This window comes from Artemia sp. Qi Xiang Cuo, chromosome 1 (assembly GCF_049724085.1).
Source record: "Artemia sp. Qi Xiang Cuo chromosome 1, ASM4972408v1, whole genome shotgun sequence".
Classification (NCBI taxonomy): domain Eukaryota; kingdom Metazoa; phylum Arthropoda; class Branchiopoda; order Anostraca; family Artemiidae; genus Artemia; species Artemia sp. Qi Xiang Cuo.
Window position 1 is genome coordinate 65,273,863 of NC_142794.1, and position 24,479 is coordinate 65,298,341.

The window sequence follows — 24,479 nt, forward strand, 5'->3', positions numbered from 1 at the left end:
CGTCAGCTCTTAAAACCTTTTTAAACTAAAAGTTATTTTGTAATATTAGTAGCTTCCTGATTACGTAACCACAAGGTGGTAATAGTCCCTCCTACTCCCATAATTGAATAAAGATAAGACAAATGTGAAAGTCCATGCTATTACAAAAACGATATCAAAGAGGGCGAGGCCTCACACGAGCTTGATCTTGCACTAATGGTCAAAACTGCCTTTGTAATCGGACAAAAAATTGAGTAATATAAAAAAAAAAAATATAATTTACCGGTTAGCCACGAGTGGAAGCGAAACTTTCAGAGCCCAAAATAAGAAAAAAAGAGCAGGGGGGGGGTCAGGGCAAAGTAATACACAACAAGCTGAAGAAAGGACAAATAGGTATCGGTATTTTGGCATAAAACTTCAAGTTTATAAGCTTTGTCCAGTTCATTGGGGTAGTTAATTAATAGAGTGAAAAAGCTTTAAAGTCTTTAGAGGAACATCATAAGAAAACAGGGATAAAAAAAAACGACCGTTCAAGTGCGGATGAAAGCGTGTCTTTCTACTAATATTGAATTTAAAGCTGCTTAGTATTTTTATATTATCCAGTCAACCTATTGTTTTCTAGAGTCTAATTTATTCTCTTTTCTAGTTCTTGCGATGGAGCTGCTGCTAATAATGGCTATCTTCTGTCATTTCACTTCAACGTTGGGAAAGGATCTGACCTCATCGAGATACCGCAATGGAAGTCGTAAGCAGCATCTAAGCTCACTAGGTCAGTTCCAAAAAAAAGGCCTCGGCACAAGAAAAATGGGTAATATAGTATTAGATGGGGATGCGGCCATTTTCCTCAACACGGATTTATGGTAGCTTTTCACTTGAATTTTTTTTTTTAGATTAACGCTTGTTTTGAGCCTCAATTTGTTGAACTTTCTTGTTTTGAGAGTTTAGTTCAATAAAGCTTGATATTAACAATCTTTTCTTTTTTTTATTGAAACACAAAGTGCGAGCAAAATGAATGAACTTAGAGGTTTTACGAGTTCACGGTGCAAGAATAGGTTTCAAAATTAACGTTACTAAGAAGAACAAGTCATTAAGGCTGGGATTAAGGGAAGATGAAAAGGTGACATTCGATAATCAAAAGATAAATCAAGTGAACAGTTTCACTTACCTCGGTAGTAGTATTAATAATGCCGGTGGGTGCTGTAAAGATGTTAAAAGTAGAATAGCCAGGGCTCAGGGTGTTTTCTCGCATTTTTTTTTTCACAGCCCAGGATGTTTTTTAACAGTTGATAAAATTTGGAAGAATAGGAAGATAAGTCTGCAAACCAAAATTGGAATATTGGAAGCCACAAGGATGACATTGGTCAAATGTGGCCCTGAAGCATAAGCGCTCCGAAAAACAGAGACAGATTTGCAAGATGTTTTCCAGAGAAATTGCCTAGGGATTTTTTGGGGTATCCGACTGACTGACTGTATTTCAAAAAGTAGGGGGTACGAAAAGAGTGGTTCAGTCTTGCTTTCTAAAGGGCTAGGCACACGTAGCTGATTTCGGGAACCGATTTCAGCAAGGGTGTATTCCAAGGCTGTATCCAGGGGGGGGGGTTACCCGGTTCGAACCCCCCCCCCCCACCCCCGAAATTTTTGACCGAGTCGAAAATTAGTCTAAAGAATACCTGTAAAGACAAAACCTTACCAGAAAAAAAATATTCTCCCACACTAAATCCTATTGCTTTTTGTGGGTAAACGGTTCTGATCAGTTACTAAATTAGGTAACCGTAGGTAACCCCATGTTCAGCTGACTTTGCATAGTAAATTAGGGTTAATATGCACTACTATCCTATTGCATTTTGTGGCATACAAAAATCCTATTGCAATTTTGTGGGTAAATGGTTGTGATCAGCTTACGCAATTAGGTAACCCATGTTCGCCTTATTATGCAAGGTCAGACCTTGCATAGTAAATTAGTATTAATTCGGGCTTGAGGTAAATGTTATAAGAGAGCGCAAGATTGTCAGTTCAGTTCAGTTCCATTTTGGACTTGGATAAGAGAAGAGTGATTTTCAACATGAAGAGGAAGTGTAACATTACGTCCTTTCTCGCACCACAGCGGGCCAGGGATGTTTCTGACAGTGGCGTTAGCGGGACGTCTGCGGAGCATTCATCTACACCTGTGGATCTGAAGGGCACTGGACCATCGTTGAAGCTTCTGAATCACTCACACTGGAACCAACCACGACGCAACCTGCACCAACCCAGTCTCTTTCGTTGTTTGCAAATGACATCGGTCGTTTTGTCAACAAATCATCCAGTCTCGATGCAAATTCTAAACTTCGTTTGCTGAAGAGTCTGCAGTTTTTACCATACTTCCCCACTCAGGACACAGAATTTAAAAGAGAAGATCAACGAAATGCTACCGGATTCGAGGAAACATATTGTGACTGGACTCTGCGAAACAAGATGAGTGGAGCGTCACGTTTCAGTCGTGCGTTTTCTTGAGCTGTACCGACCAATCCTGCGATCCCTGGAAGCTTTTGAAGAGAACGGAAATGCAGAAACTTCTGCAAAAGCGGCGCTTGCTGGACACGATGAACCAGTCGCAATTTGTTGTGTGTCTCCATGTGGTCAAAGAGCTTTTCTGCCTTACGCTTCCACTGTGCAAGACTTTTCAGTGTGTTGACTGTGATTTGGCAGCTGCATGCAGGCACGTGGAAACTGTCCTTTCAAAAACAAAGGAAATGCGATGAAATGCTGCTACTGCTTTCACGTCTATTTTCAACGAAGCTCAGCGTTTTGCCAGCGACTTAGGACTGGAGATGACTTTTCCAAGGACGAGAGGTGGCCGGAGTATGCATGCAGACGATCCAGACCTTCTCAACCCCTATAGAACCTCGCTCTTTATTCCTCTCCTGGACCACTTCACTTCCGAGCTGAAACGACGATTTGTGCTTCACCAGAAACTGCTGTCAAATCTCAGCGTCCTTTCTCCTGCCAAAATTGTTTCTGTTGATCTGAAGGCATTAAACCTGGAGTCATTGGTTGAATTGTATGGCGATAGCCTTCCCGAGCCAGACTGTCTGAAGCAAGAAATTGAGCTATGGCGCATCAAGTGGGAGAATGTTCCGGTATCAGAGAGGCCGACTTGTGCTGTGTTTTCGCTTCGGGCATGCGACGCCACCTCTTTTCCTAAGGTTTTTCTTCTTCTGGCTGTTCTTGCGACGTTACTTGTTAGCACTGCTACTCCGGAAAGAAGTTTGTCAACGCTCAGAAGGCTCAAAACCTGGCTGAGAAATTCAACAGTAGAAGAACGATTGAGTGGCTTAGCCCTCCTTGCAGTCCCTAGGGACGTTGACATCTGCTCTGAAAAGGTTATCGACATTTTTGCAGGGAAAATTAAATCGTCACCTGGATTTCGTTTTATAGATATTCGCCCTTACTTTTAGCTAAAAAAAAAAAAAACTAAAATACAAATAGACTACTTCTACTATTTTGCTTCTTTTTGCGTTAATTGTTTTTGCTGTCTCAAAAAAAAAATAGCTTGTAGTATTTAACTGTATTTAAATACTTGTCTTGTTTTTGCGTTACTAAAAAAAAAAAAAAAAAAAAAAAAAAAAAATGCCACTGAAAGATACCAAAGTATGCCTAGTGGACGCGCCCACGTTCGCAAGGGGCGGACTAACGGTCTCGAGCTAACGTAATGTTGCTCGAGGATGTTAGACAAAGTCAACGGGAAAAAATCGGGTAACCCCCCCCCCCCCGAAGAAAAATCCTGGATATGGCCCTGGTGTATTCCACGTCTAGTGATTCTAATTAATGATGCTAAGAGGCGGGGCTAAGTGACGGTTTTTCGGGGATTAATCATCATTATTTACGTTCTAGACAAGGAATGCACTAAAGCTTTAGGCATATAATTAATCGTAATTAATGATTATCGTAAATTAATCGTAATTAATAACGATTAATCACCGAAAAACGTCTCTAAACGTCACTTTTAACAAGATTAATTACAATCACTCGACGTGGAATATACCCTTGCTGAAATGAGTTGCCGAAATCAGCTACGTGTGCCTAGCCCTTAAGGCCATAATGAGAGAAAGGTTGACGTTCTGTGAATGCAGGGTGACAGATTGCCAAAAAAAGTTCTTTTTGGCCAACCGTCAAGAGCTAAATGGAAAGCAGGTAGTCGATGGTTGGGGCGAGACGATGTCGTAAAGAAAGATTTAAGGGGAAAGGAAACCACGCAGGAGGGTGCAAAGAGGAAGGCTTTGAATAGACTGAGATGGAGGTGGAGCATCCGTGGCTGTGTGGGCCTCGGGCGTCTTGATGCTGCCGTGAGTTGTTAGTAATAGTACTAGTATAAGTCTTAATCGCATTTGGTCTCACTTAGCTTGCTTATTCATTACTTGACCTAATAAATTTGCGTCTCGAAGAACGCAAATTGTTTTGCTTTTGACTAAGTGCCAAGAAGAAACTACGCTTTATGTTATAGAAGCTTTCGTACACAGCGCAATAGTGCTACCTAAGTAAAGAGCGATTTGAGAGCAATGTATTATTTTCTTTTTTTTGGTTTGTTTTAGACCAGAGCACTTCGTACAGAAGGAGTTGTCGTAGAAATTTGGAAAAAGATTCATTTGATTGGAAATTGAAAGGGCTAGCGCCCTTTATAATCATTTTCCCAACCTTTCCCGACCCACTTACCCGACCAGGTCGGGTAAGTGGTCCCGACAACCTTACCCGACTTTTCCAACCCATCATTTTCCCAAACACATCTGATCAAGATTTTATATCATTGAAACTTTTAAATGAGCTAATTCAATCAAAAATTAGAAGTTCTAGTGCCCGCTTTAAGAGTAAAAAGAGATTAGACACCAAGCAGCCCTTCTCTCAAGCTGAAACATATTCAATCAAAATTTTGAGACAGCTATTTTGCTCAGCATAGTAGGACAGTCTAGCAACTATATGTCTAGGGATATTGGGTATGTCAATCCTTCACAAGTCGCGCGATCGCAAACCTTCATAGGTTTTCTCTAGCGTGAAAGTGTTGTTTGATTTATTTGTTTATGAATGTAGATTAATAAAACTTATGAAATTAACTTGTGAACTGGTAAAACTTAACTTATTATGCTTTAAAACAAAATGTTTATTTAAAGCTAAATAAAAAGACACTATGTTTATGGTTGCCAGTAAGACACCTCAGCAGTATCTCTAAAGCGACTGGGAGTACTAAGTTGAAACTTTTGAGGCTACTGCTTTTTCTACTTCTGCTCTAAAAATTTAAATAGATGAAGAGTGTAAGTGTGTCCAGGTTGTCAAAGAGCATAGATCTAATGTTTTGGGAATGATATTAAGCTTTATTTTTCAATTCAACTTGACGAGGTATAAAATTAAATTAGACAATACCATCTGTTTCCAGTTCAAAATTGCTGAAAAGTGTCTCCAACATACACATAGCAATCCAGAGTATGGAGTCTCATGAAAAAAAAGCATGAACAGATATAAAGAAATTTTTCCATGAAAAAGACTATGTTAATATAAACAAACAGAAATTAATTTAATTTTTTTCCACGATAAAGGTTTTTCAAAGGAAAGTAAAGAGCTTCATTAAGCCAAAAAGAGCACAAGTAAATTCAAATAATCTTCCAAGCGTAAAACTACCACAAATCACCGTTAATTTGTAAATGAAACCCAAACCGAATAGAAATTACAATAAATAACCGAGTCAAACTGAAAACGTGCAAAATTTAACTGACAACCACCATGTCTTCTGAAGACCAAAACATAATTTGCACTTTATAGAAAAAAAGAAAACGAATGACTGTGGATTGTCAGTTTAATATACGTATACTGATATTTCTCCTTAAAGTTTTGATAAATTTTTGTTTATTGAAGTCAAAAAAGTGAAAACATTCAAAATGTATTTTGTTTTCAGTAAAGTAGGCGTTCTTTATTTTCCCTTTTTGTATGGCATCTACTTTTCACGGCTTTCATGTTTGCTCTTTAAACTTATGTAGTGTGAAGATAGTCACTTAGAAAAGAACTAATTTTTTGTTATCCGTAGTTGTATAATCTCCGAGACAAGACCCGAAGTCATTTTCGAAACACTGTTTGGCATAAGAACTTCTTAAACGGGTATCATTTTATAGGCACTTGACATGTTACCCGGAATTGATGAGGTTCCCAATCAAACTTGATACTATTGGGGTTAATAGTGCGGAGAGGCCTCCACCTCTCTGAACATGTTCTTGTATGTTTGTTTAAGAAACCAATTTTTGCTGAGAAATCATTGACTGTGTTATGTCTACAGCACCTTTTTTTCAAATTAAATAAAAGAAAAGTTTTATTTGAATGAAAGTAAGGAGCGACCTTAAAACTTAAAACGAACAGAAAATATTCCGTATATGAAAGGGGTTGTCCCCTCTCAATGCCTCAATCTTTACGCTAAAGTTTTTTATTGTTTTAAAAAATAGACTTTTGAAAAAGAGTCAAACTTTAGCGTAAAGAGGGAGGCATTAAGGAGGGGATAGCCCCTTTCATATATGGAATTATTTCTGTTCGTTTTAAGTTTTATTGTCGCTCCTTAGTTCCAGTTAAAAAAACTTTTTCTTTGTTTAATTTCTGAACGTTTTTAAATTAATGCAGGTTTTGATTTTGCAAAGTTCATAACTTACAGCCCTTTCTTCGGGGACTGTGGGGGATTAAGTCATCCTCAAAGACATAGTTATTATATTTTTTCGACCATGCTGAACAAAATAGCTATCGCAAAATTTTGATCGGGTGACTCTTGGAAACAATGAGCGTGGGAGGGGGTCTAGTTGCCCTCCATTTTTTTGGTCACTTAAACAGGTCACTATAACATTTAATTTCCGTTCGAATGAGCCCTCTCGCGATATTCTAGGACCACTGGGTCGGTTCGATCACCCCTGGGAAAAAAAAAACAAAAAACAAATAAACACGTATCCGTGATATTTCTTCTGGTAAAAAATTCAAATTACACATTTTTGCAGATGGGAGCTTTAAACCTCTACAGTAGAGTTTTCTGATACTCTGAATCTGATGGTGTGATTTTCATTAAGATTCTATGACTTTTAGGGGGTGTTTCTCCTTTTTTTTCGAAAATATGGCAAAATTTCTAAGGCACGTAACTTTTGATGGGTAGATTAAACTTGATGAAACTTATATACTAGAAATCAGCATAAAAATCTGATTCTTTTGATGTATCTATTGGTATAAAACTTCCGTTTTTTAGAGTTTCGGTTACTATTGAGCCGGGTCGCTCCTTACTTACAGTTCGTTACCACGAACTGTTTGACAGTCTGACGTCTAGATGGGAGAACCACTAATGTTTATACAAAGTTCACTGATTATTTTTATAAAATTTGGGTTTACTTTTTCTCGAATCATCTTTCTAAGCTTTCTAAGCTTAGGCTTTGATTGGGACAACAGCTTTAGAGGGTAGTGTTCCTCAACTACTCCATGATTGCAACTAAGCTATTTAATCTTTGTGCAGGGTAAATAAATGATTCCCCATGGCCAAAGACCATTTTTGGAAGAAATTACAAAATATCTAATTATTGAATAAATTTCATAAATGATGCATGTAGTTTCATTTCATCACACGCTTTCTGCTATGATTTATAGCAGTAAAGCGGCACTGCTCGTTAAAGACTTTGATTTCCGGATTATCTTTGAAATAAGCTGCGTTTTTCCTGATGTGCTTAACATAGAGACTTCCAAAAGGAGTATTCAGCTGAAACATGATCATGACTCAAAGTTATCCAAACAAATAAAAAACATATTAAATGGTTTTACTTTATAAATATAAATGGTTTTACTTTTATAACTTAATAAATAATATTAACATTTTGATTACAAACTATGAGTATATGTATATTTAACTGACAAGGCGCATTCACCTGTATTTTTTTTCATTAAAGCGCAAATTATGTTCTGGCCTTGGGAAGGCATAGGGGTTTTGAGCCCTACTCATGGTACTTTCTGCTTGTTTTGAGTTGGACTCGGTTATTTATTGTAATTTCTGTTCTTTTTGGGTTTCATTTATTTATCGATGCTGATTAGTGGTAGTTTCACGCTTGGTAGATTATTTGATTTTATTTTTGCTCATTTTTGGTATAATGGAGTTCTTTACTTTTCTTTGAAAAACTTATTTTGCGGAAAGAGTTTTTTTTAACTAATTTCTATTTGTTTTATATTGACATAGTCTTTTCAGGGAAAAAGAAAAAAAAATACTTTAAATCTTTTTGTTTTTTTAAGACTTTATAGTTTGGCCTGTTATTTGTATTCTGGAGAAAAATTTTCAGCAATTTTTAACAACATACACTCTTTTAAAAGTCTGGACACAAATAGTAGTGATAATTTAGTTTCATGCCTCCGCTAGTTGACCTGAAATAGAAAACTTGATACCATTCGCAAAAAAAATCTTTTTACTTTCTTTGATAGCTTGGATACACTTACGCTATTTTTATTTGGTTAAATTTTAAGAGCAGAAATAGCCCCGAAAGTTTGAACATGATACCCTCAGTCGTTCTTAAGATACTGCTGAGATGCCTTATTGCGAATTATCACTAACACAGTGCATTTTGATTTAATCTTAAGGCAACACTTAGTTTTTAAACATAATGGGCAAATGGGAGGGTGGGCTTGGGATGGGAACTAGTTGCCCTCCAATCACTTTCGACTATAAAAAAAACAGCATTAGCCCTTTCTATTTCAATCGAATGAGTCCTTTTCGAAGTTCCTACGACAACTCCTTCGATACGAACTGCCCTGGTCTAAACAAAAGACAAAGAAATAATAATACATTGTACCCACCTCGATCTTTACTATAAAATGTCAAGCCTTCCAATCCCATTCGACCATTAAAAAGGGCAATAAACCTTTCAATTTCCATTCGAATGTGCCCTTTTTGAGTTTTTACGACAACGCTTTATATAAACACCTTATATGCCCCCCAGGGCATACAATACAGCCCTTTCCCTGAGGGCTGTGAGGGGGTTGTCATCCTCAAAGACCTAGTTTCCAGAACTTTCAACTACGTTAAACAAAACGGCTATCTCAAAAATTTTGATTAGATGTGTTTGGGGAAATGGTGGGCGTGAGAGGGGGGTTAGTTGCCCTCCAATCACTTTCGACTATTACAAAGGGCACTAGGCCTTTTAATTTCCAATCGAATGAGCCCTTTTTGAAGTTTCTATGACAACGCTTTCTATAAAAACCTTATATGCCCCAGGACACAACTTACGACCCTTGCCCCGAGGGCTCTGAGGGGGTTGTCATCCTCAAATAATTTCCGGACCTTTTCACTACGTTGAACAAAATGGTTATCTCAAAATGTTGATTAAATGTGTTTGGGGAAATGGTGGACTTGAGAGGGGGTTACTAACTATTCAATTACTTCGACTCTTAGAAAGTGCATTGGCCGTTTCAATATCCAAGCGAATTATTCAATTTTGAATTTTCTACGACAACGATTCCTATAAAAAAAAACCTTATATGCCCCCAGAGCATAACTTACAACTCTTGCCCTGAGGCCAGTGGGGGGAGTGTCACCCTCAAAAACATAATTTCCGGATGTTTTAACTACGTCGAACAAAATGGCTATCTCAAAATTTTGAGTTGATGTTTTTGGTGTTAGTTATCCTCGAATCACTTCCGGGGGGCATATAAAACTTCTATTCCCCCGGGGCATAACTTACAACCCTTGCCTCAAGGGCTCTGAGGGGGTTATCATCCTCAAAGACCTAATTTCTAAAGCTTTTAACTACGTGAATAAAATGGTTATCTAAAAATTTTGATTGGTTGTGGGTGGGGAAAAGGTGGGCGTGAGAGGGGAGGCTAGTTGCTCTCAAATCCCTTTCGACTATTGAAAAGGCACTAGCCCTTTGAATTTCCAATCGAATGAGCCTTTTTTCAAGTTTCTACGACAGAGCTTTCAATAAATGGTGGGCGTGAGAGGGGGGTTAGTTTCCCTACAACCACTTTCGACTATTAAAAAGGGCAATAGCCCTTTGAATTCCCATTCGAATTAGCCTTTTTTGAAGTTTCTACGACAACGCTTTCTATAAAAACCTTAAAAATTGAAAAGGTAAAAAAAAAAATCTAAAATCTATGCAGTTTAAAACTTTATGACGAAAAGTGAAAAACAGCGAAAACATTCCACGAAAATTTGAAAAGACGGAAAGACACGAGCAAAACTTTCAAAAGGATGGAAATAATCGAAAAGAAAACTGAAACTGTACAACAATGTATATTAGGAAGTAAATGCTGTTTTAATCAAATAGTAGACAAAGAGAGAGAGGGAGAGAGACCCGGGCAAAGAAAACATGTCTTTTCAGTGTTCTTGAACACCCGTTCTTAAGAAATTTGACAGAGTAAGAATATTAAGAGCTGGATTCTTTAATTGTTTTATTATGGGGACCCCAGGGGGATCATAGTAGCCCCATTGTCCATCTCACACCCTTAATCCGCAAAACTATCAATCGCTGTCTTCACAGCTTCCATTGTATATTTTTTTTAGTTTTAATGAACTAATTATATTAGTTTCAGTCAATATAATTTGTTTCTTAAAATGGCGTCTTTACATTTTTGGAAAGCTGAATCTTTCTTAATCAGATGTATGCCACTCTTCTAGGGAATAAACAAATTCCGAAAGTTTCAACTCGATAACTTCAATCGATCTTGGGATATTAAATATCTACCAAGTCTTATTTCCAGTGACGGTTCCAGTTACGGTTAAATCTAGGAAACAAAAATTCATAAGCTTGAGTTACGGTTATTGCAGAGTTACTTTTTGGATGGTAATAGGACTAGACCCCGGTGCCGCACCGGCGACGGTGGGGCCAAAAACAGCATGCCGCCGGTAATATGTCGGCGGCGCACCGCCGGTAAGATGTCGGCGGCGCGCCGCCGGCGCGATCAACGTTGACCGCAAACATTAATGTTTTCATCAGTCTTTCTCAAATCACAGCTTAAATTTACAACAGATTCGAGCCTATTCATCAGTTCAAAAATTCACAAGTCGCTGGCTGGAAACTGATCTTCTTCGTTATTCATCAAGAGAAGTATCGGGGTGACGCATAGATTTTTGGGGAAATTCCCGAAAATTCGGGGATAGTGTAAGCCCTGCTTGATTTCTAATCAGGAAAATCGAAATACTAAATCACAAGAGAAGGTAAAGCTCCGACTTTGCGGTTGACGCAATAAAGAATTGCCGCAAAATTAATTTAAAGTCGGCTGAACACCGCTACCTCTACCGGCGGCGGCGTTACGACAGTTTGGTGGCGTTCGACCGGGCGTCTCGTCTGCGGCGTTCGGTCGATCCGCTGGCGTGGCGCCGGGGTCTAAATAGGACCATCTAAAGAACAGGTTTGAAAGATTTCAAGGTCAAAACAACCTTTGATCGCGTTTGAACAGATTTTTCAATCACAAATTTTTGGATAGTGCTAAGATTATCTTAGTAACGGATTTTAGAAAATTGAAGGTCATTGATTGACACACAGATTTTAGATCACACACCCTGACTGGATGACTGGAAGAGGGGGTTTATTTGAAGTATATACGCAAAAAATAAGGTCATTGGGACACTCTTGCCCATTTGTCTAACAAAATTTACAAAAGGCATAGACACAAGGACTGAGTAAGGTAAAATTTGATATGTTTGTGCATTTCTATTATGCTAAAATAAGTTCAAAATTCTGTATAATATGTTGTAGAGTGTTAAGCGATAAATATTGGTTATTTAAGCATGTTTGTTACGATTTAAGGAAAATAGAAGTGACAAGAGAAAGAATAAAACTAATGTTGAAATATTTACTTATATTGTTTTTTACACAAAGATAAATTCTGAAGTGGCTTAATTCCAAAATTCAGGTTTTGTAGATTTGTACCTAAAGCGGTCCCTTTTTAAATTGACTGGTTCCTTGATAACATCTTTTAAACGTCTCCTCCCATTGACGCACCCGTTTTTCGGTAAAGTACTTCTTTGCTGTCTGTAAACATAAATTTTCTGCTCGATAAGGTGTAAAAATCACCTCATCCCTTCCACACCATCGTGTAGACTGTGATATTTTATATTGATGACGGGTGATCAAAATTGCTAGTAAATGATTTCATAAAGTAATGAAGAATAATTACTGTAATAACAACCATGTAACTCACATCAGAAAAATTGTCTAGTTTCCTTCGGAAAATAATACAGCCGGTTAAGAGTAAATCATTCACTCTCTTATTTTTCATTTCAGTTTGCAATAGAACATTTCAAGGAAGTATTGGTAACGTATACTCTTTGGGCATTTTGAGATCGAAGACTCACAAAACTACTGGAACTGACTGTACATGCAATATTACCGCAGGTGGTGGAAAGCTTGGCGATATTATTCAGGTAAGGATGATAGAAAAAGATGGGTTTTTATCACAGATATAAAAAATCATTGGAATGAGTGAATTCTGTAAAACAGTTCAGTTTGGTATCAGAGAAAGCGCCATACCAATGACTAGGTAGAGAACGAAGCGGCTTCAATGTATTGTAAAATGATTATTGTTTATTAACCGAGCCACTTCGTATGGAAGTATTTGTTGTAGCAGCTTTGAAGGAGAATTTTGAATTTGAAAATGAGAGTTCTGTTGTCCTTTTTAAGAATCAAAAGGGATTGGAGGGCTATCAGCCCCCCTCCCCATGGCTCTCATTAGCTGATATAGTCATTTGTTCAAACAAAGCGAACGCTCAAATAACTTAAACTTCAGGCTGTCATGACCTGCACTGCCCCAGAGGCAAGAGGTATAAATTATAAGAGTTACCTACTGCTCACATATAGGGTTCTTACTGAGAAAGGGTGTGTGTTTCACGCGGATTTCCGTAAAGACAAAGGGTATTAAGTTGAAACTTTAAGGGCATCTCCATACCAGCCTGAAGTAATAGCCCATCGCCCATCGCCCTATGTTCAGTGTTGCCAAACTTTGAAGAAAACATCCCTCGCCAATCGCCCAATCTTTCAAATTGATTACAGTGTTTTAAAATTTTGTCTCCTTTAACCTAAAGGACTATTAAAAATACTTTAACACAATTGACTCACAGCAGAGAAGATTCTAAGGGGCCAGACACTACTTTTTGGGACTAAACCTTATCTGCTTGACTATTAGCTCATTTTAAAGCTCATTTTTCGCTGATTCATAATATATACGTCTTACCGCGTTTAAAATTCTTGAATTCAATTTAGTTCAAAAATAAAGTTTTTTTTTTAAGAAATTCAAAATCCTTGTCTTACAAAAAAGCGGGCGATGGCCTTGCTTTAGCTTATTATGTCCTATACAGTGTTCTTATGAAGTGAAAAACAATTTACCATAACTTTACCATAATATTTAGTATTTGCTTTATTGCTACACCTCTTTGTAACTTTTTTATTTAACCAGGGCGATTTTCTTATCGCCCTAGTCCTAAAATTCCAGCCATAAGGTCAAAGAATGAGAAAAAGGTTCCTATTCTTCTCAAAACGTGTAGTGCTATCATCAGACGGATGAAACGTTTCAAATGACCTGTCACTCACCACAAATCGGAGCACAATCACAATTGACTCACAGCAGAGGAGACTCTAAGGGGTCAGACACTACTTTTTGGGACTAAACCTTATCTGCTTGACTAGTAGCTCATTTTAAAGGCAATTTTTCTCTGATTCATAATATATACGTGTTACCGCGTTTAAAAGTCTCGAATTCACTTTAGTTCCCAAATAAAGTTTTTTTAAGAAATTCAAAATCCTTGTCTCATAAAAAAGAGGGCGATGGCGTTGCTTTGCCTTGCTTTGGTTTATTATGTCCTATACAGTGTTTTTATGAAACGAAAAACAATTTACCGTAACATTACCATAACATTCAATATTTCCTTCATTGCTACAACTCTTTGTGACTTTTTGATTTAACCAGGGCGATTTTCTTATCGCCCTAGTCTTAAAATTGCAGCCATAAGGTCAAAGAATGTGAAAAAGGTTCCTATTCTTCTCAAAACGTAAAGTGCTATCATCAGACAGATGAGATGTTTAAAATGAGCTGTCACTCGCCACAAATCGGAGCACAATCACAATTGACTCACATCAGAGGAGATTCTAAGGGGTCAGACACTACTTTTTGGGACTAAACAATATCTGATTGACTAGTAGCTCATTTCTTTCACTAAGTTTTTTTTTTCAAAACACGTTTATTAACTTTTGGTTACTTTGGGCTGTGGTTCGCTTTTTACTATGTTCCAGCTACCGCTGCAACCATGACTCCTGTTTTTGTTATAGCCAAGGTTGAAGAAACAAATGAAGACGAATGCTTTGCTATTGTTCAAGCTTCATGAAGGCTGATAATTGAGCTTAAGCCGTTTATGTTTTGTGAATAAATCATGACGAAGTTTTTTCATTTTTCTAGATTTTTTTCATAATAAACGATTCCTTTAAGAACAAATTGTATTTGCTCCACAGTGAACTAGGGAATATAAGAAAAGAAAATAAGAAATCAGAAAGACATTTAACAATCGAGAACAAATTGAATTATATGATAGATTTACGAGGCAATTATTTATTTGAGTTGTTGGTCTTTCTTGCTGGATATCAAGGCCGTACCCAGAGGGGGGGGGTCTGGGTGGTTTGACCCCCCCAAATGTTTGTCTGACTCGTAAAAACGTAACAAAAATAGATATAAACAAACTTTGTATGCGTTTTTTGATGCGATCTTACTTCTTTTTTTTGTATGCGTCTAAGAGAAAAGGGCTAGAGTCATAATTACACAACGACTCTCTCGAAAAAAAATGGTCATTTCAACCTGGAGATAGGGTCGTTGATTTTGAATGAGAGGTAATTTTATAAGTCTTTAAGACTTTGGCGTAAAGAGCAAGATTTGGGGAGGGAGTGGACCACGTCCTCACTATTTTAAGGTTTAATTTTGTTCCTAACTTTCACTTCAAAAAATAATTTTTATTTAAGACTTATCTATAATTCTTTGCTAAATTAAAACGGTATATAGAGCATAACCACTCAAACTTTTAATTGAGCATTGTTGAGAAATCCAATAATCATGAGCTAATTGTGGTTGTGCTCCGACTTGTGACAGCTCATTTGAAATGTCTCATCTTTCTGATGAAAGCACTCCACGTTTTGAGAAGAACAGGAACGTTTTTCTCATTCTTTGACCTTATGGCTGAAATTTTAAGACTAGGGCGATAAGAAAATCGCCCTGGTTAAATGAAAAAGTCACAAAGAGTTGTAGCAATGAACGAAATATGGAATGTTATGGTAATGTTATGGTAAATTGTTTTACACTTCATAAAAAACACTGTATAGGATATAATAAGCCAAAGCAAGGCAAAGCAAGGCCATCGCCCGCTTTTTTGTAAGACAAGGATTTTGAATTTCTTAAAAAAAACTTTATTTGGGAACTAAATTGAATTCAAGACTTTTAAACACGGTATATTTTATGAATCAGAGAAAAATGGGATTTACAGTGAGCTACTAGTCAGGCAGATAAGATTTAGTCCCAAAAAGTAGTGTCTAACCCATTAGCATCTACGATGCTGTGAGTCAATTGACTTGGCTATAAAGTATAATAAGTAACTTCTCATGTTTTATGCCTTGGACGTTCGAAAATAGTGCTCTACGTTCTGGGAATGAAAAGAACCTTTTTCTCATTCCTCGAACTAAGGACTGGCAGCTCAGACCAAAGATGATAAGAAAACTATTTCGGCAAAATGAAACGGCCACACAGAGCTGTAGCAATGAAGGAAATATTGAATGTTATGGTAAATCTAAGGCCTATTGTTTTTCGCTTCATAAAAACACTGTATAGGACATAATAAGCCAAAGCAAGGCAAAGCAACGCCATCGCCCGCTTTTTTGTAAGACAAGGATTTTGAATTTCTAAAAAAAAACTTTATTTGGCAACTAAATTGAATTCAAATCTTTTCAACGTGGTAAGACATATACATGATGAATCATCAAAAAAATGGCTTTAAAATGAGCTACTAGTCAAGCAGATAAGGTTCAGTCCAAAAAATGAGTGCCTGATCACTTAGAATCTCCGCCGCTGTGAGTCAATTGTGTTTAAGTCTTTGTAAAAGTCCTTTAGTCTAAAGTAGACAAAATTTGGCAACACTGTAATCAATTTGAAAGATTGGGCGATCGGCGAGGGATGTTTTCTTCAAAGTTGGGCAACACCGAACATAGAGCGATGGCAAGGGCGATGGGCGATGGGCTATTACTTCTGGCTAGTATCTTCATGAGAATACTGAACTGAATAAAGAGACACAATTTGCATGCAGGCTCTTAAATTAGCATGTCAGCATACCTCGAAAATGACTAAGGTTAGTATACACTCTAACATGTAATGAATCTCTACATGATTGATTACCCATTTGTCTTTAATTTTTGTTGCAAATTCAATATTATTGATTGATTGCACATCTGGCATCAATTATTTTTAATACAGATAAAACAGTAAGACCATTAATTTTTACAAAAGGGAATCCTCCTATCCGCTCTCATTTTTCATATCTTACGATTGGAAGAACCCACAGGGAATTTTTGCCTTATTCCCTCATTATTGAGACGAATCTCATTTATTTTCAACTCTGAACATAGTTTTTTTTTTACAAAAGGGGATCTCCAGCCCCAGGCGCGTTTTATATCCTACGATTAGAAGGTTTTATATCTTACGATTGGAAGGACCTATAGGGACGAAATTTTTGTGAAGCTGACCCTTAGGTGAATATCCTTTATATTAAATTCTAAACATCGTATTAAGTTCTTATAAACGGGGTATTCCCCGACTCCTGGGTCAAAAAGCGTTATGAATGTTATGAAAAAGTCAATAATTAATATTTAGGCATCGATTGGAACAAGAAAAAAAAAATTCTGAGATTGATGACCCTTTGAAGTTTGGTTACTTTAGGTTAATTTGACACGCGAGACTAACTTAAATACTAGCTGAAAGCAAATTTGAGGTAGTGTAACCTAGGTTTGTAGTTAACAGCTAACTTAGGTTAATTCAAACCAGGCTAATAAAATCTAAAATCAATTGTTTGATTATGTTCACGTTTTTCTCTGACTTTTTGAAAATTCTGCTCGTGTGTTTTTGAGCTTTTCAAGTTTCTATTCATGTATTTCAGACCTTTTGAAAATTCTGTTCGCATGTCTCTTGGTTTTTGAAAATTCTATTCGTGTGTTTCTGACTTTTTCTAGTTCTTTGTCTATTTAGTACGGACTTGTTTGAGAAGTTATTATATTTAGACACGGTATTTCATAGTTTGACTTGTCTGTGTTAGATTTGTTGTTGTTTCCTTGTCTATTTTAAAGAGAGATGATTGAAAAGTTAGGATTTGGTATGTTTAGTTGTAATATTTTGTAGTTCGACTTGTCTGTGTTACCTTTGTTGGTGTTTCCTTGTCTCTATGTAAGAGTCTTTGTTTGTAAAGTTAGGATGTGGTATGATTAGATATGATGTTTCGTGGTTTGAATTGGTTGTATCAGCTGTGTCGTTGTTTCTTTGTTTATATCGGAGGAAGTTGATTGAAAATTTTGGGACTTTCCGTTGTTAGAAATGACGTATCTATTTTAAAAGGATTTGATTTAAGATAGGATTTGCTTAGTCTTCTATTTTGGGTTTTCTGATCTAGGTTGCCTAGCATTTTGTCGGTAGGTGTTTTCTGAACATTTTACTTGGGATTCTTAGTTTAGCCTTTCAGGGTTTGACTTGTCTGAAACTTATGGCTTTGGGATGTTTAATTTGGAACTTCGTTGTTTGACTTGTCTGAAATATATGACTTGCGATGTTTAGTCTACTATTTTGGGCCTTTCTGAGCTAGGTATCTTAACCTTTTGTAGATCGTTGGTTCGAAATTATTGGTTAAGATTTGATTTAAAGATACGCTAAGTGTGCTGTTTCCATGTTTCTATTCCACATTTTTTCTACTACTCCGAATGGGGCTTTTTCGAAAGTTATGTTTAGCTAAGATGTTTCATGGGTTTTCTGGACGTTTGTATTTCTTTTAGGTATTTCCAATCTTCTAAAAAAACTAAAAACTTTAATACGAATTTTTTTTACAGCGTTTCTGATCAACATAGATCAGTAATATTTAAAATAATTTTGAATTTGTCCCTGGGTTAAGTGGCAGTTCCGGTCTTATTTTCTTTAGATGTTTATGATTTTTTACAGAGACTAAGGAAATATACTGGTCCATTATTAACAACTGCAAATTAACACTGGTCAGGACTAATTCAGATGTGAGCAATGAATTTGTTCTTCAGCTGAATAGCAATTCAGGTCGTATCTCCTTTATGTATTTGTAATCTCTGAAAGAGATGCATATTTTAAGTTTTGATGCTGCCCTTTACCTTTCAGTGAATGTATAAACTCAAAATACCCAATAATTTAATCCAACATTCACCCGTTTAGCAATGTCAGAAAGTTTCATGTCGATACCTACATTCGAAATGGTGATACCGATTATGTAAGTTCTTAATAAATCTATATTTGTTTGGCTTTCGTGGTTTTTCGTGGTTTTTTTGTCCGAATCTGCCATTCTGTATTTTGAATTATCCTATTGTATGATAAGAAATATTAAGTTTATAACATCTTTTGAGATACTAAAATTCATATTTAGTTTTGTTATTGCTTTCTACGTTCCAATAAATGTCAAAACAACGAAAAAATCTGTGCATTAGATTCAACTTTAAACCTCTTAACAATCTCAGATATTTTAATCTCAATAGATCCATTCAAGCTGGAGACATAAATTACGTAATAGTAGGAATAGAGTTAAATTTTTCCAGGTCCTAGCGTAAAAAGGAAAGAATCATCGTACAATTTATAATTTTATACTCAAATCAGATAGTTTCAATTTCCCTTTTTTGGGGAGAGGGGGGGGGGGAGAGCAATCATTTAGGGAAAACCAAATTTTCAGAATTGAAAATAAATGAGATTTGCCTCAAGGGACAGCTTTGGAAACCTCTTAAAGGCTTTATTTATCCGCGTGTTAGATTTGAATATTTTTAGATGAAGGTTCAAGTTCAAAATAATCCATGAATTTTCAATTTAACATTCATTCCTTGTTATCCCGCGAAAGTTTTATGTCGATAATTCCAATCATTCGTCAAAATTAATTATTGACTACAAGTTTGGAAAATTCTAGAAATTGACTGAATGCCTTAAAAATGCCTGAATGCCTGAATGCCAACTTCTTAAAACATAGAATAATTACAATATTCTATTTGCAAGTACAATTTCCGGAGAAAAAACAACTATATCTTTTTAAAATTATATAAGAATGTAAAAGAATTGGTTTACAAAACTGTTAGAAACCCGAGATGAGAATTTACTCAACTGACTTCTCTGTTTCTTTGTGGTAGTATAGTAAACGTACACACGCATACGGGAATACTTATGGAAAATAGAGTAATGTGCAAAATCATAGCCGTCAAATAATGCAGCAACAAGCGTAGAGAGTGGAGTCTGGAAATATTGGAATATAGAGAGTCGGGAACAATTTATAATATTGGTAAAAAGGAGGCTCGTCCTCTTTATTTTCTGAAAAATTAAGTCGTTTTTGTTCCTCTTCAAAGGAGATGTCCTTATTATTTACAAAATCACAACAACGATTCACAACGCCGATAGAATAAATCATTTTCTTTCTCTTTTTTTTCTCTTTTTCTTTCTGAAAGAAAACAAAAAAAATTTCTCTTGCTATAACTTTTAAATTTGGCTATATATCCGTCATTTTAACCATTGTTTTTCATCACTGTACATTTCAAAGGTTTCATTATGACCACTAAGTCTACAGTGTCGATAGCTTGTTGTGGGTTGGACTAATGAATATTTAGGTTATATATCCTTTTTTATCTCTTCGTTGTGTCGAAAAGACAATATAATATTCTTCCCCATTGTATCTTCACATAAAGCATTCTTTGTTCAGCGATGTCTTTAATAGTTCTGTCATTTTTCTCGGTATATCAATAACATTTTTTTTTCGTTTTGGTCTTAAAGTGTTCTTGAATGATGAAATCCCGCATGGTAATGATTCTGAATTTTTCTTTCTGGATCTATCAGATTAGTGAACATTTTTGTGAAGACATATCGTTTTGTTAAATAAATTCTAAGACCACATTGAATAGATAGTTGTGAAAAACAACAATGATGTTAAGCCAAGGAGGCACTTACTGCTTCTGCTCAATGGAATTCAGTACAAGAAAAACCTTTAAAAAGAAAGAAAACCATGAACAACAGCAGTAACGAAAACAGGAGTTAAAATATCATCAAAACGTGAACAAAAATATTAATTCAAAGACCTATCTTCGCATTATACAAGAAAAAATACGATTGAAGAAACAAAAAAAGTCCCATTTATACATCAAACTGTATTGATCTTCATTTAGCTCTTGACACAGCTTATCAGAATTTATCGACCTACTTGAATCAGTAGTAATGGTGCTATGAAGTCTGAACAGAAATCCAATCCTTGAATTTCATCCTTGTACAATTGATATTTCCCTATATTAGAGGCAACGCTATAGCGCTGCCTATATTTATAGCCATAGGGCTTCAATGTTTCATTATTTGTTTATTATTTTTTTTCCCAGAGGCACTTCCTATGCGAGGGGGATCGCATAAACTTTAGAAGGGGCTCATTCAATTGGAAATTGGATGTTCTAGTACCTTTTAAAAGATTCAAAAGTAATCGGAGGGTAAATAGTCCCCCGCGACCTTTCCCCCCAAATGCATCAAATAAAAATTTTGAGATAGCCAGTCTGTTCAAGATAGTTTAAAGATCAGATAAAAAAAAAAAGAAAAAAAGGGGCCGATACAACCCCAAGAACCCAGTGGCAGGTATTGTAAGTTATGCGATGGGGGAATTTAATGCTTTTATGGAAGGGATGGTCGCATAAACTTCGAAGGGAGATCATTTGATTGGAAATTAAAAGGTCTACTTCCCTTTTTCTAAGTCAAAAGGGATCAGAGGGCAACTAGACCCCCCCCCCCCATGCCTTATTTTCTCCCAAATGCATCCGATCAAAATTCTGGAATAGCCATTTTGAGTAAATTAGATCAAAGATTAGATAACAAAGCTCCGGGATCGACACTACCTCCCAGAGCTTGGGGACACGTGTTAAAAGTTATGCCCTGGGGATATACAAGGTTCTTATGGAAGGGATGGTCGTGTAAACTTCAGAGGGGGCTTATTTGATTGGAAATTAGAAGTTCTAGAGCACTTTTTATAAGTAAAAGTGATCGGCTAACTAGATACCCCACGCACTCATTTCCCCAAAGACATCCAATCAAAATTTTGAGATAGTCATTTTGTTCTAATTATTTAAAAGACCAGATAACAAAAACTCCAGGGCCAACACAACCCACCAGAGCCCAGGGACACGTGTTGAAAGTTAAGCCCCGGTGGCTTATAAGGGCATATAGAAGGGTTGGCAGTATAAACTTCGGAGGATACTCATTCGATTGCAAATTGTTAAATCTAGTTCCCTTGTTAAGAGTAAAAAGTGGTCGGAGGGCAAATAGCCCCCTCACGCCCTATTTTCTTCAATTGCGTCTGGTCAAAATTTTGAGATAGCTGTTTTGTTCAAAATAGTTCGAAGATCAGATAAAAGAAACTCCGGGGTCAACACAACCCCCGAGAGTCCAGGGGCACGTGTTGAAAGTTAGGCCCCAGAGGGTATCCAATGTTTTATGGAAAACGCAGTCATATATGCTTCGGAGGGGGCCCCCCTTTTCCCCAAATACATCCGATCAAAATTTTGAGACAGCCATTTTGTTCAAAGTAGTCCAAAGATCATATAAATAAAACTCTGGGGTCGACGCAATTCCCCAGATCCCGGGCGCAAGAGGTGTAAGATAAGCCCCGGTGAAATAGATAGATAGATAGATAGATAGATAGATAGATAGATAGGTAGATAGGATAGATAGATAGATAGATAGATTTATTTTCCATATATCAGTAATATAAGGTTTTTATGGAAGGGAAGGTCATAAAAACTCTGGAGAGGGGTCATTTGATTAGAAAATGATAATTCTAAATCTCAATTTTAAGAGTCAAAAGTAGTCAGAGGGCAACAAGCCCCCCCTCCTCCTCTACCACCCTCTTTTCCCCAAGTGCATCCGATCGAAATTTGGAGATAGCCATTTTGTTAATAATAGTGCAATAATTATATGACAGTGCCTCCAGGGCTGATACATCCCCCTGGAGGGCAAGGGTTGTAATCTATGTCCCGGGGACACATAAGGTTTTTATGAAAGGGGTGGCTGTACAGACTTCCAAATAGACCCAGTTGATTGAAAATTAAAAGTTGTAGTTCCCTTTTCACGACTCCAAAGTTATCGAAGGGCAACTAGCTCCTCCCCTATGCGTTCATTTCCCGAAATGTATCCGATCAAAATTTTGAGATAGCCATTTTGTTAAAAACTATTTAAAGATCAGATAATGAAACTCTGGGGTCGACACAACCCCCCAGAGCCCGGAAAAGGTGTTGTAAATTATTTCCCAGGGGTATGTTAGGTCTTTATAGAAAGAGTGATCATATAAACTTCAGAAGGGGCTCATTTGATTGGAAATGGAAAGGGTTAATTCCCTTTTTAAGAGTTGAAAGTACTCGAAGGGAAAATAGACCCCCCATGACCCCTTTTTCTCAAATACATCTGGTCAAAATTCAATTTTTTTTCAAATTAGTTAAAAGACCAAATAAAAAAAATTACGAGGTCGTCATTGACCCCCCAGAGCCCAGGGGCACGTGCTGAAAGTTATGCCCCGGGAATATAATGTTTTTATGGAAGGGTTTGTCGTACAAACTTCAGAGGAGGTTCATTTGATTGCATATTGAAAATTCTAGTTGCTTTTTAAGAGTCAAAAGTGATCAGAGGGCTACTAGACCCCCACCCCCCCCACCCGCATTTACCCAAGTGCATTTGATAGAAATTTTGAGATAGTCATTATGTTAAAAATAGTCCGAGGATTATATATCTGTACATCCATGATTGCCACAACCCCCCAGAACCGAAGAGCAATGGTTTTGATTTATGACCCGGAGGCATATTAGGTTCTTATGAAAGACTCTTTACTCTTAAAAATGGAACTACAACTTTTAGTTTCCCATTAAATTAGTCCTATCTGAAGTTCATACGACCGCTCCTTCCGTAAAGACTTTATGAGCCCCTGGGCATAAGTCAAAATCACTTTCCCCCAGGCTGAGGGGGGAAGGGGTGAGGAAAAGGGAAGTGCTTGTTATCTGATCTTTGGGTTTATTTTGAGCAAAATGGCAATATCAAAATGTTGATAGGAAATATTTGGGGAAAAGAGGGCACATGAGGTCTAATTGTCCTCTGATAACTTTTGACTCTTAAAAAAGGGATCTAGAACTTTCAATTTGCAATCAGATGGGCCCCATCTGAAGTTTACACGACCACCCTTTCCAAAAAAAACCTTATGTGCCACCAGGGCATAAATTTCAAGACGTGCCCCGGGCTCTGGGGGGTTGTCTCAACCCTAGATTTTTCGTTATATGATATTTAAACTATTTTGAACAAAATAGCTGTCTCAAAATTTCGGTCAAATTCGTTTGGAGAAAATAGGGCGCGGGAAGATAATTGCCTTCCAATCATTTTTCCCTTAAAGGGGTACTAGAACTTTCAATTTCCGATCAAATGAACTCCCCTTCAAAATTTTTACGACCACTCCTTCCACAAAACCTTATATGCCCCGGGGCATAGCTTTCAACACGTGCCCCCTGGCTCTAGGATGGTGTTCTGACCCTGGAGGTTTTGTTATCTGATGTTTGAACCAATTTGAACAAAATGCCTAATTTTAAGAGTAGTTCCATTTTTAAGAGTTAAAAGTGATCAGAGGTCAACTGTCCCCCCCACGCTCTCTTTTCCTCTATTATTTGAAAAAAAAACTACGTTTTCTAAAGAGTTAAAGAGGCTGAGTCACAAGTTCGAACCTTAAAACATACAGAGATTAGGAGGTACAGTTGGGGGGCTGCCACCCCCCAACTGTACCAGCGGTAGACCCCCAAAATAAAAATATTAACAAAAGAGGCTGCAAAAGCAGGGGGTTTGGGGGCGGCAGCCCCCATACTGTACCTCCTAATCCCTGTACGTTTTAAGGTTCGAACTTGTTACTCAGCCTCTTTAACTCTTTAGAAAACGTAGTTTTTTTCAAATAATTTCTGCACGTTTTTGTACAGTTTATTACTTATTATTGCTTGACTAACTGTTAGCTGATCGTGTCAGGAGTCAAACCCCCGCTTTTGAATATTCTTGTGTTAAGGCTTTCAATTCCTGAATACTCAAATCAAATGCACATGTAAGATTTTCTTTTTTCAACTTTTCTTCGAGCATGCGGGTATACGGCATTTTATCAAAGCAGTGGAGACTTACCTGTAAGCTGAAGGCCGACTGTGATATTCTTCTGGAGACACCTGTTGAGCCGAAGGATTTAATAGATTGGATTTAAAAAAAAACTG

General features: G+C 37.0%; 1 protein-coding gene across 1 annotated transcript in view; it reads left to right on the forward strand.

Annotated features, from left to right (window-relative positions):
• Positions 1-24,479, forward strand: part of LOC148956602 (uncharacterized) — a 124,370-nt gene that overhangs the window by 37,329 nt on the left and 62,562 nt on the right. Inside the window, exons 2-3 of the mRNA XM_089091373.1 lie at positions 626-748; positions 12,231-12,370. Of these exons, the coding sequence (XP_088947499.1) occupies positions 626-748; positions 12,231-12,370 (263 nt within the window). The remainder of the gene's footprint in view (positions 1-625; positions 749-12,230; positions 12,371-24,479) is intronic.